Source organism: Neocloeon triangulifer, unplaced genomic scaffold (genome assembly GCF_031216515.1).
Source record: "Neocloeon triangulifer isolate White Clay Creek 2 clone unplaced genomic scaffold, ASM3121651v1 ptg000001l, whole genome shotgun sequence".
Lineage (NCBI taxonomy): Eukaryota > Metazoa > Arthropoda > Insecta > Ephemeroptera > Baetidae > Neocloeon > Neocloeon triangulifer.
The window spans coordinates 6,599,900-6,612,622 of record NW_026775544.1 but is presented as its reverse complement, the minus strand read 5'-3'; the positions used below and the strand labels follow the sequence as shown (position 1 = coordinate 6,612,622).

Below are 12,723 nucleotides of genomic sequence, written 5' to 3'. Positions count from 1 at the left end.
TTCGCCATTACCAGCCACTAAAACGGCCGCCGATTGTCTCCAAGACATAATGGGTCTCTCTCTCGAAAACGCTGCCAATTAAAAATCGGGGTCAAAACGCCTCCCTCCTCTCCGTGTTTGATTCATTAACCCCGAGCAAGCGACGGCCTCGTTCTTCTTTTTTGCAGTCAGCCGCGCACTACTTTGATGTCCGATATCTGCTCTGTATGCACCCCTGCTTGCCTGCCACCGCTCATTTTCATCCTCACATCTTTGCACGCGGCCAACGAGAGAACGAACGAACGAATCCTACTCCAATATTGACCTACCATTAGTGACCGCGCTGTTTGACTATTAAGTTAAAAATTCATTATATTTCCGACCTTTTTCATTCACTTTCCAGGCTTTTGATGCACACACGGATAGAGGATTTTTTGAAGTCAATTTGTTTCCACATTCTTATGCAAATTTAGACAATTGCATGATCACAATTGATGAGGTATGGATTTTCTATGAGCCACTATGAGCATGAAACAATTTTAACTGCAATAACAAAAAACAAAAGTATACATAACGTCCTTTTTTTTATAAATTGCAATTGAAATGAAAAAAATATGCAACAATAAACAAAAATAACAAGCACTTTGCTTAATGACTGGTTAAAACATAATAATAAAAGAGCTAAAATTCTGAGCATTCCCAGTAAATTTTACTTAAAACCGTCATATTTAAACTGGATGACAAAAAGAAAAAGTTAAACAAGCCTTCCAGATGCACCGGGAAGAATTATGAAGGGCAAAGTCGCTTAAACTCTGCAAAAATAACCGCAGAAATAAGACAAAGAAATTAAAAAGTTTGCCTCTTGCTCTCAACAATAAACACAATTACACACGCCGGCAGTTAAAGCGGCTGCTCGTAAAGATGCATCAAAACGCAAGGTCGTCGCCGTGATTCTCGGCTATCAGTACATGTTAGTATCCCGTGCTTTTGATTTCTTCGCAGTATTTCTCAACCGCGTTATTATGCACAGTGGCACTTATTTTATACGGGGTGTGTAGTGTATGAATGTTTGATGTTTGTCGAGCTGCATATCTGCGCGTAATACCCACACACCCTCCTCCACACCGCCGCCACAAAGGAGTAACTTGTTCTATTCAGAGCCCCTCTCACTTCTTCTTTTCTCATCTCTCCCTTTCTGCGTGTGTGTGAGAAAAGTTGTAGCCAAATATAAAGTAAGATAGCATTTTATATGAGAAAGAGCGGAGCAGTCTGAGCAGCTTCGCCGCTTATTTTGTTTATATTGCGTGAGCGGCCCAGGAAGGTACGGCTCTCGTAAAAGAGAAGAGCCTCGCGCCGAGTGGAATTCGCAGAAAAACGGGAGAGTGGCGACAAAAAGAGCGTCACTTTGCGCGGCCATTGTCAGTAGGAGCTGCTAAGAGAGGAATAAATCAACGGAGTTCCATGATGTCCTCAATTAGCAGTAAAGTTAGGAACAGGAACTAAGGCTGTGAAATGAAGTTTTGAATAATAATATAACTAAATTTCCAGATCATTTTAAGTATTTGAGGTTACAATTTCTATAGGAAATTTTCATTGAACCTTAGGACCTTTGCCTAATATTTAATTTGTTTTCCTGAAAATTCAGGTTCCAATTCTTTTACATCGGAGGAATTTGTAGCAAAATAATAGACGACAAAAGAGCATCAATTTGCATGGTCAAACTTAAAGGCGGGTATATATCAACGGAATTCAAGAAAATTAGCTCTTTTCGGGTCAGCTGCTCGGCTGGCATGAAATTTATTCATCATGCACTCCACTTATTCTTAATTAAAAGTGAAAGTAATTTAGCTCACGAAGGGCACTACAATTTTTTCGTCCGACTCTATTATGTTAATGAATTTTCATCATCCACCTCATTTCACGGAAATAATCTGGTAAAATACGATTCTCCAGAAGTAGTAGCTGTAGCACCTCGGTTTTACTTTTCGTCCCCGGCCCGTGTGATTATTTGACACGCGAGTGTGGCTGAATTATTTATGCACTTGCTACTTGTCATTACGGCCCGGCGGGGTACGTTTATGTAAATAGCAATTTTGAATTTTCGGCGACGAAAAACACCCTTAGCGAGTTAATTATGAAAATTAGTCGATGGTCCTGGAAGTGCATATTGCTGTGAGGGGAGGCAGGAATTTTCGGGCTATTACCTCCTGTGAGTGTTGATTTAGGGCTCGATAAACTTTGCCGACATATGCAACCCGCATCGCACAGGATGCGCTCCTTGTTCTTCTTCTTGTGTATAAATTACTCAAGTTTACGGCGGGCCCTAGAGATGACGTGCTCTCGTCACTGATATGAATAGGGGCGGGGGTGGAGAGAGCAGGGCGTTGTATGGCGAAATTACGTACTCAATTTGCTTTATGAGCACAAAAACCTCCGCTTGCATATTTATCAAAGGCTAGGGCGGCACCGGGCCACGCCACGCACACAATGGAAGAAACACACAAATGTGCAGCCGCCTGATAAAAACTTTTTGGCTCTTTTGCTCGTCGCGAAAGAACAACTTTTCGCCGAGATTACTGTTATGGAGGAATATCTTCCGACAAAGGGCTAAAGTGCTCTCTCGCACTACATATCCCACCAAATTTGAGGTAGAGTTGTAATAAAACTGTTTGTGCAGCTAAACCTCTAAAAAAGCAGTACTCTCAATTTTCTCACATGCGCAACTTGATCTAGTCGTAAACAGTAAAAAGAAAATAAAATTATTTGATTTCATGAAATTAACTTTGTTTTAAATAACTTGTTTAATTAGTACTTAAACTTTGGTATGAGTGTTCCCTGGAAGATATTCCAAAAATTTCCAAAACACAAGTTCTTCGCTTTATTTTTGGTGATTCAGTAAACAAATATTTAAAATACATATTATGTAACAATTAAATGAAAGATAAAAAATAAGGCATTATTATTTATTTTTTTCAATACAACTCAACTTTTAGCTATCTTGAGCTATCTTATATAATATTATAATGTTTGTAATTGTAATTATGCCATAAAACATAAACAAACTTGATATTTCTTTAATAAATAAAAATGTGGATATTTATATTGTACTCTTTACTGATAATATCACAAAATGCAATGCAAATTTTTTATACTTTCTTTAACCGCCTATATATATAATCAGAGGAAAATAGAGTTGAAATTAGGTTTACAATTGAGATTTGCGTTTGCAATCTTTAATCACGTAACACGCGAAACATAAATTACACATCATTACGGGAAGCATAATAACCAATAATAATAGCAGTCTTGAAGTCTTTGCCCAACCCACGCAGGAAGGAGAAAATGGTCTGTATTTCATGACCGATTAAGATACAAGGCAGTTTATTTAATACTTTGCACTTGGAATTTTTTCTAGTTTTTCCTCGAGCCCGAATATATGCACATGGTCTCATAAGTTGGTCACAAAAACAATAGAGCTGTTACCAAGCAACACGCATGTCGATAATGCCATATACTCTGGCCATACGCGTGTAGCACCCGCCGCTCCACTTGTGCTCACATTATTATTGTACATATTCGAAATGTGCACATTCACTCACTAACAATAACTTCTCGCCAACAACACTCGACTTTATGAGCCAAGACTGCCTCACGCAATCACTCATTAAGGCGAAAATCCAGTAATAAATATTCGCGTGGCAGCCATTTCATGGTAGGGCAGTTCGCAAGTCTTTAATAAACAGAATATATTAATTATTTATGTACTCAGGTGCAAATTACTTCAAAAATTGTGTACAGTTATCAAAAATTAATTTATTTTGCGTAATTTCAAATTTCAATGTAACAATGTATCACAATCGAGAATATACAAATTTGAAATAAATAAATAAATTTGACCAATAAACTGGAACAAACAACGATATTATTAATTTTTTGTATCATTTCGTTCTGTTCTGTTTATGAATGACATAATGACTTGTGAAGAGATTAAATAATAAAACAATCCAATTTATTCATCAAAATGTCTTGTAAACAGTCATGGTTGGAAATTGTCATTGACCATTGAATTACTTTTAAATTTAAAATTATTAAGATAGTAAAAATTTGTTTAAAACAAAATTTTTTGACCCATCATTTTACCATTATATTGTCATATAAATCTGAAAAATTAAAATAATATAATTAGTTGGCCAAATTTTATTTCAGTGAAGCGAATTCTGCTAATCGTTACCAACTATTTTATAATTCATATTTATTTTACTGAATTTCAATTAAAAAAATTACAAGTATAAATGAAATTTAACCTTTAACTATTTTCCTCATTTATATATTTAAATTCTGTGTTTTGGAATTACCCAATAGAATTTTATTTCGGGACACACACATGTGCGCACGTGTCTGGCTGGGGGTAGGTTCGGCATTTGCATAGCGTGTTCGGTGCGTTTTGTTTCATTTCAGCCGAACTTGTATATTTGTGTACGATAAAGCCCAGGGAGCATAATCACGACAGACGCTGATGGATCACATTTTGATATACATAAGCTACTTTTACAACTCGCACAATAATAATAATTACGGCCGCCCATTTCGGAGCCGAACGCGCGCGCGATATGCATCATACCTCTGGCCACACTCGTGACACGGTTTGCGGTGTAAATGGCTGTTAATTGGGTCCGTCCGCTGGGGCAGGGGACCGACAAGTCAATTTAAAACCTATTTATCGTTGACGATTTCGACAAGTATAGCTTTTTGTCAACACCTTAAAAAATCTTTAATTTTGATTTTAGATTCCAAAAATCTTGACTAAACTTCGATCAGATGCCGCCAAAATTTGACATATTTCATGGGGTCACTCCTCAATTAAGGATGAGTCAAATTTAGAATAATAACATCGCCCCTCGAAAAGGTCTAAAAGTTATTATGGTGAGAATTAAATACGATTCTCTGGTTTGAGTTTTCATTCTCTTAGTTAGGAATGCGAAGGTTGAAGACTTGGTTATTTTTTCTACTTTCTTAAGCTAAAATTCAAAGAAAAAATTGAAACATCACATGAGGGAGTTTTTAACTATAACGTCGTGAACAAAATGAAACTTTTTTATTCACCCACGATAAGCTCCAGGAGATCTTTTAGTTTTTGATGTCGCCTACTAACGTGCATATCCCGGTCGACGTGGCGTTTGATAAAAAATTTAATAAAAGTTATACACCAACGTCATGTATGTATTTTTTTTTTTAATACGATAGAGAGCTCAAAGTTTTGTTGCACACGGGGCTGCCGGTGTAATGCATAAACAATTTTTGCCGCTCCTCCGCTCTGCTCTTTGCGTTTAATTTTTCATCAACTCGTGATACGAGAGTCTTTGACGGCATACGTGCCTGAATGAGATCCGTCTTGCAAGATACAATTATGAGATAAACGCACACGAGAGGTGTTCCGCCGCGCTCCGGGACGCTCCAGCTGAATGGCGTCGAATGCACCTCGCTCGCGACGTGCCCTTTTCTCAAGGCTGCTGATCGACGTGCGAATAGCGCCATGGGAAATCAATCGGATCAATCAACAACCAGCAGTTCTTCTGCCTCTGACACACACACACACACACGTGAGGAAAAGAAGAAATTTCTTTTTTTTATGGAGTAGAAACGGACAAAACATCAAATTCTATAACAAAAGAATACAAGCAAATCTCCCTCAATAGTCCTATTCAGTCGTTTTTTATTTTTATGTAATATTTTGTACGATTTTAATGAGACCAAGCTGTTCATAACTTTTTTTAAAATTTGGAAGAATACATGAAATTGAATTTAATTCAATCATCTTCGATAAAATGATTTAAAATTTAATGAAGAATTGAATGTTCATTTTCGCCACTTGAAATTAACTTTACTTAATTATGATTAATGTTAAAAAGTCAAATTTAAAATAAAACGACAATTTCAATATTAAAGACAATTAACATTTTTTTTTAACCTAAAAATTAATTAAATAGTGCAATTCTAGCTCTATTCAATTCAAAGTTGCAAATTTGGAGTCTTAAAAAATTATTTAATTTGATCATCTTTTTAATAAATTTAAAAAGAATGTGTAAAATGGGAGTGTTAAATTTCACTTAACAGCAAACTGACGTTGAAAATTAAAATTAAATTATGTACGATTTATAACTAAAAATAGAAAATTTGATTATTATCGTTTCTACTCTGACTGAGATTTAACAATGCATTTGTTTAGTGACCGTGTGTGACAGAAAGCAGTGCACCACGCGTCCTTTGCATTATTTTCGAGGGCATTATCGTGTCCGCCGCGTGTCACGTCCCTTAGTATAGCCGGCTTGAAAGGCGGGCAGGAAGTTGTGTGTGTTCGCGCCCTTCTTGTCGGACGCGACGCCGCATTTGTCACATTTCATGCTGCGCTCTCTCTCTCTCTCTCTGCACCCGGCACATACAAATGTCCTATGTACTTATGCGTCCATATATGTTCAGTACATACGGAGCCGTAAACTCGGAAAGGGCTGCACGTGGATTTGGATGAGCGGCATGCAATGATGTATGAAATGTCTCGCTCTCTCGCGCGCGCGCCCAATCAATAATTCACCATCGAGACATGCAACTGTATACATACGAACCGCCGCCGCCATCGCGTGGCTATATTTTCTCGCCGCTGAATTATTCTCAGGTGGATCCGCCGCACACGCTGCTGACGACGGATGCCCAAAGCCCCAGGATTTTCCTGATGCGGGCTTCCGAACTTCCGATCTGTCCCAATGCTTCGCCGACTATGAAAAAAAAAATACGTGGTGATTATTTGTGTATCTTATTTGTTTATCATAAATCATTTGGCACTTTGAGGAGTTAAAAAAAATTTTTTTTTTTAATTAAACTAAATTATCAAATTAAACAGCGCAAAAAAAAATCATTTTTTTTTAATGAGAATAAATTTAAATTCGATTACAGATATAAAGAAAATAAACCTTCTGTAAAATTTTGCATTTTATGGTGGAAACATGTTTAGCCCGTGAATTTTAAGTGCAAAAAAGATTATCTTTATTCAAATGAATTTCTCATTAAAATTGTCCCTTTATTAAATCGCATATATTTCACAAGGGCTTCTCTGGACTGAATTTATAAGAGAGATTTGTATGAAATTTATTTTGGAAATTGGAATTAATAAAATTATCCGTTATTATCTGACCAGTGTTTACGTCATACAAAAACTCTTCTTGTTCTAATTGCCCTTAGCAATCCAAGCTTTGGGAAGTTGTTCTCTCCGACTAGTCTCTCAGTCTGTCGAAAGATGTTTTTTCTCTTCCTCCCTGAAAGTCCCTACTCCTCTTCCTCTCTCTCAGCTTCTCTTTCGCTAACAGTTTTTCTTTTCATGTTTTCCCGTGTAGTATTAATGGATCATTGAAGTGAAGTGAACAATGGCGTTCTACATCCATCATGTCAAACTGCTGGAAATCTCTTTTCCCTCTGTAACTCTCTGTATATCACAGCCCCCAACTCGTCTTCCTCCCACTCGCTGTCGACGGATAAAAAACTTCCTTTCGAATCATCTACAAAATTATACAATATCACATGCCACGATAAAGTGGCGTGATTTGTTGGCTTTTAATGCAATATAATTTTCGCTAATGACGCGGGAATAGACAGAGGCATTTCATTGTCACTTGTGTGCCCGCGATGGCGCTATTTATTAGCACACACGCCGAATCCCCATAAATCAGTTTATTATGCCAGAGCCTGCTGCTGGCTGTACGCGTCGCGTAATGATATTTAAATAAATAGCACAGCACTCTGCGCCGACAAAATGGATTTGTTCCTGTTTCCTATTGTGTTATTCCTTCATAATGGATTTCACATTTCAGCAGTCCAATTTAAATCCTCTAAACGTCAACAACCGTCAATATAAAATATTTTTGTTCCAATCATATACAGTATCAAATTAAAAAAGTAAGTTTCATTTTATGATATTTTATTTCAAATAATTTAAAAGTCCATAATTCTTCGCAATAATTCAGTTCTCATATAATAAGACATGACAATATTAAGATAAATTTAATTATTTGTATCTAAGCTAATCTGTAATCTGTTACAAAAATCGCCTGAATAGTATTTTTTTGTTTAACATATTTAAACAATTACAAAATCTAAACTCTAAAATCTTGAATAATTTATAAAAAATTAAGTAGATACTAAATAATTTAATCCCTTCAAAAAAGAAATAAATTGCGTAAATTTTCAATATTTATAATGTTATACCAAAAAAATTATTATAGTTGTATTTGTAGTTAAAAATTAAAAAAAAAACGTACAATTTAAGTTTCAGAACTTTTACGCTTTAAAATAAACTATCTTTATTTCCTCTACGTTATTTTTGTTTAAATTGAAAAGATATAAACAGAATTTGCCGAATTTGCCATCAAATTAACTCAACAAATAATTTAAAACTTGGCCTGAAATCTTAATCTTAATCTTTTTTTAACAAACACGTATTTGTTATCTCCTATTTAACTTTCATAGTATACAAAAGATTACACAAATTTGTTATCAAAAAATCAACATTACAGCGCGATAATAAAAAAAAAATATTGTAGAAACATTCTCACAAATTATATTACTAGTAAATTATCCAGCATTTCGCATAAACTTGAACTTCACAACGGTGACCTGAATGGGTTGAATCGCCCTCGATTATTCCACGATTCAATTAGACCGTGAAAAATTCCAGCTGGCTCTATTAATAGCCGGCGCGCATTTTCGTGTGTCAACGATAAAAATCTTGTTGAAAAGTTGCGCCGCGACCTTAACTCACTTACCGGCGCCGGATAATTAGAGATAAGAGCGCGAGTGCGGAAAGCAAGTTTTGCTCCAAACTGAATTTCACAGGCAATTACATAAATCAACGCGCGAGATGAAAAGAGAAAATCCATAAATATTGTGCCCTTCTCGTGGCGGCGGCAGTTCTCTTTCTGTGACAAGTTTAAATGAAACGGCAAGAAAAGCAATTTATATCAAGTGCCTCGGCAACGTGCTGACATACAAAAAACATCAGATTTTCTTGCATTTCCGCGATTACTTTTAAATAACTTTTCTCCTTCAGAAAACAATATTTTGCTTTCGGATCAAATAAAAATAAATTCATTGGCAGATGGAAATGACGCCGGAGAATTTCGCATTCAAACTATTTCTCCGACCTAATTTTCCGTTCTTGGAATTCCACTCGTCTTCGACCCTTTTTTTCCTTCTGACTAAAATTAGATCAGCTCTTCCAGCTCTCCCAATATCATTTGAATTTGCATCGACGAGAGGAAATTTAATTATTTTTGAACAACAGAGCTCATTGCTGTGTAAATTGTGTTCCAGATGGCGAACCGATCAAGCTGCCTGAAAACCTAGAGAGCCTACCTAAGGCGGACCACTTCCCGACGCAGAGGCACCGCTGGAATACCAATGAGGTGAGTGAAAGCCCGCCGAGTCTCTAAATTCTCGCAACATCAGCCTTCTTACGGCAAATCCTGAGTAATGAGCTTGCATCACATCTCGTGTCGCGCGCGCGACCTTCGCAAGCTCTTTGACCTTGTCACACCGAGATCAACCGCGCAAAAATACCTATAAAACATGCACATCGTCAAGATGAAACATAGACAGCTAGCGTTATAAAGTTAGGAATTTCTATTTTAATTCTGATTTTTTTACTATTTTATTACCAATTCGTCACAAAAAGTTTCGGTTAATTTTTTATTTTAAACTGCTGTATGAAAATTTTTATTCTTATAATTATTTAGATAATGTTTGCATTTTGGTCTTTATGATATATTTTACAGATAAAGATGTTTTTAAATATTTTTATCGCAATAAATTTATTAAATCAGCAGGACAGAAATCAAAATCTTACATGAAGAAAAGAAGATCTTTTATAGAGGGATTTCAGTATCATATCAGGTAGCAGAGAACTGATTATCAGCTGATTATGAATATTAAAAAAATCGACGTTTTTGATCACAAAGTTTTTATTTCTCATATCTTTTTATTGTAAATAATTGTATTACTTAAGTAACAATTGTTTAACCTATTTTGTGAAAATGGATCACTCATTTGAAAAATTTTAAATATTTTATTTAAAATCATAAGCATCATTTTAAAATTTGAAACTGATACAGATGCAACAAACTATTTTAATTACAGTGAAAATTTTTACATTTTTTATATTATGCATGGTAGCAAGCTTCGCGCATCCCACGTTTGAATCGGTGGAGGGGGAAATAGCACCCAATCAGAGGCGAGCGCTTATACATTGCGTGAATGGAACTAGCGGCGGCCTTTCGAAGTGGCGGGAAGGGACGCGCGAACTTTGCATGGTAGCAAAAAGTGTTGCATCTTTTAGGCAAAATATACATACACTATTCCAGTGAAGTGCAACTTACAAGATGATTACGACGAAAAACGGCCGCTGCTCGGCGTGAATTATTATCACTACTGGCTGGCGAATGCACACAGTTAGTTACTCTTTTGTTTCGCGGCTGCGAATTTACATTCCTCATTAGTAGACGAAGCTGCTTTTCCAGCGCACCGACCGACAAACGAAGGAACGCTTCAAAGCTCTCGGTACAAATGGCTGCGAGCGTTTCTCTGCTCCAACTTGAAAACAGTTGATGAATATTTATTCGCACCAAGTGTTGACGACGAATTTTGCGAATATTGAAAGCAACAACACTGTAGTTTAAGCTAAGAGTTGACAGTCCTCGGTGGATTTCACAAGACAAATTAAAACCGGCTCGTTGAAAGAAAAAATGAAGAAGAGCATTAAACATACATTTACAAAATATTGCTTATTGATATAATGAACAAATTTTCATAATTTTTTGTCACTTTTCATTGATTCTTCTCATGTTTTCTTTATTTTTTTTTTCATTTTATCAACAAGGTTAGGCTCGGTTTAAATTTTTTCAACACCAATTATAGCTACACAAGAGAATTACTGCAGAATTCGGAATTCCAGGACACGCGTCCGAATTTTAAAATTAAAAAGGGAACAATTCGCATGGTTGCGTGCGTGCCACAATTGAAAATTATAAAATTTCACGCATTTTTCCGCCGGGCAATTGTGTCGTGTTTATTTTTCGTGTCGGAATTATTTGCATATTTTCACGTGGAGTTAAAACAACAACAAACAGAGCGCGAGCACTTAGAAAAGAGACACACGCGCTCCAGTTTTGTGTTGACGGCATTTTGCGCCGCGAGCGCATAATACATTTTTGAGCAGGCTGTGTGGAGTTGCCAACCGTTAATTCAACTATATTACAGACACATACGTGGCTGGCTAATTACAGAGTGATGCTCTTTAATATACATACAGCGAAAACGTTTTAGACTGGAGCGCGCATCTTTTTTGCTGCCTTTTCAAAAGGGGACACACGCTGCTGCTCAAAAATTTCTCATTAATTTATACAAAACAAGCTGGGGGAGGCTCAACTAAATATGATGATGATGATGACGCTACATTTATGACCGCAGCAGTTGATATTTTTGCGGTTTTTTGCCAGGGGAATACACACGCTCGCCGGGGAAATATTTCGAATGTGTTATTTTTTGCAGTCATTATTGCAGTTAATTAAAAACGGCACCGAATATCTCATCCATAATTTATCAGCGCCGGGACGCATTAATTCGGAATTTTTCTGTGATTTCCACCGAAAAATCACACTCTTTTAAATAATGGAAATGGAAAATCGATTATTTTTTCAGTCTCTCTGGAGAGGGATCGAGCTGTTTTGGGCGTGACGTCAAATTATATTTGTTGTTTACGTTGGGGAGAGTGTTTGCGCTCTAGTATTTATGTAACCAACGCCTCTGCCGCTGCACCCCCGACAATCAATTTTTGATGCATCATCCGCGGGTCAAAATACGCACGATTAATTACTGCATAATAGCGCTCTGCTGTAATTAATACGGAATGAATTATTTAACCCCTTGGGAATTGAGACCAAGCAAGTTTAGTTTTGTATTAAAGCAATATATCTCAATAAATTTGAATAAAAAGTCCAGTTATTTTGAGCTGATTGCAACAAATTAAGGAAAAAAAACGTATATAAACAAAAATTCCAAAATGTGTATCATGCAGCGATTTTTCAATACATTGGTATTGCAATTTACTAATCATTTACAATCCATTAGAATAATTTTTTGAACAAATTATTTCAGTGGAACAGTTTAATTTGTCCACCGTGTTATTTTCTCTTGTCCGGTGCTCCACTCGAATCCTTTGAAGGACCCTTTTTGAACGTGCGGAGGAAATAATTTGCACTTTTGGAGTGCAAATGTGCGTGGGTGTGCCTGGGTAGAAAGGCAGGAAGGAATCACACAGGCGGCGGCTACGAAATCTGAATTCCGGCAGCAATGCAAACCGAGCAGCCTCGAGTGTTTTGACATAAAAGGAAAGGAAAACACGCGGCGGCAGGGAGAGAGTGAAGAGCGAGATTGCAACTCAATATTGTATGTGTGTGCTCTCTCTGGTTGCCTGTTGTGTGCGAATTATGCAGTCACTTGTGTGTCCCTCCCTGCTTTTATATTTGATATGACACACCCTCGACGACGACGTACGCGAGGGACGGATGGATACGCAAACACGCTCGTGTATCGCTTTCACAGGCTTAACTTCATATTTTAGGTATTCAGGTTACAAATTACCTTCATGTCAAACACGCGGCGGCAGCGGCAACACCCAGAACGTATCCAGATTCGTGCGTGCAA

At 36.8% G+C, this 12,723-nt stretch overlaps 1 protein-coding gene across 17 annotated transcripts in view; it reads left to right on the top strand.

The window, feature by feature from the left end:
* Positions 1-12,723, top strand: part of LOC132205125 (calmodulin-binding transcription activator 1) — a 242,176-nt gene that overhangs the window by 142,853 nt on the left and 86,600 nt on the right. For 14 of the 17 annotated variants that reach the window (XR_009442678.1, XR_009442675.1, XM_059634025.1 and 11 more), the window contains one exon: positions 9,335-9,428. Coding sequence is in view for 15 of the 17 variants with exons in the window: in XM_059634025.1 (XP_059490008.1) it covers positions 9,335-9,428 (94 nt within the window). In the remaining 2 variants the exon portion in view is untranslated. Of the gene's footprint in view, positions 1-6,643; positions 6,771-9,334; positions 9,429-12,723 lie in introns of those variants that run through there. The other 3 variants (XM_059634017.1, XM_059634127.1, XM_059634095.1) reach the window with 2 other exon arrangements.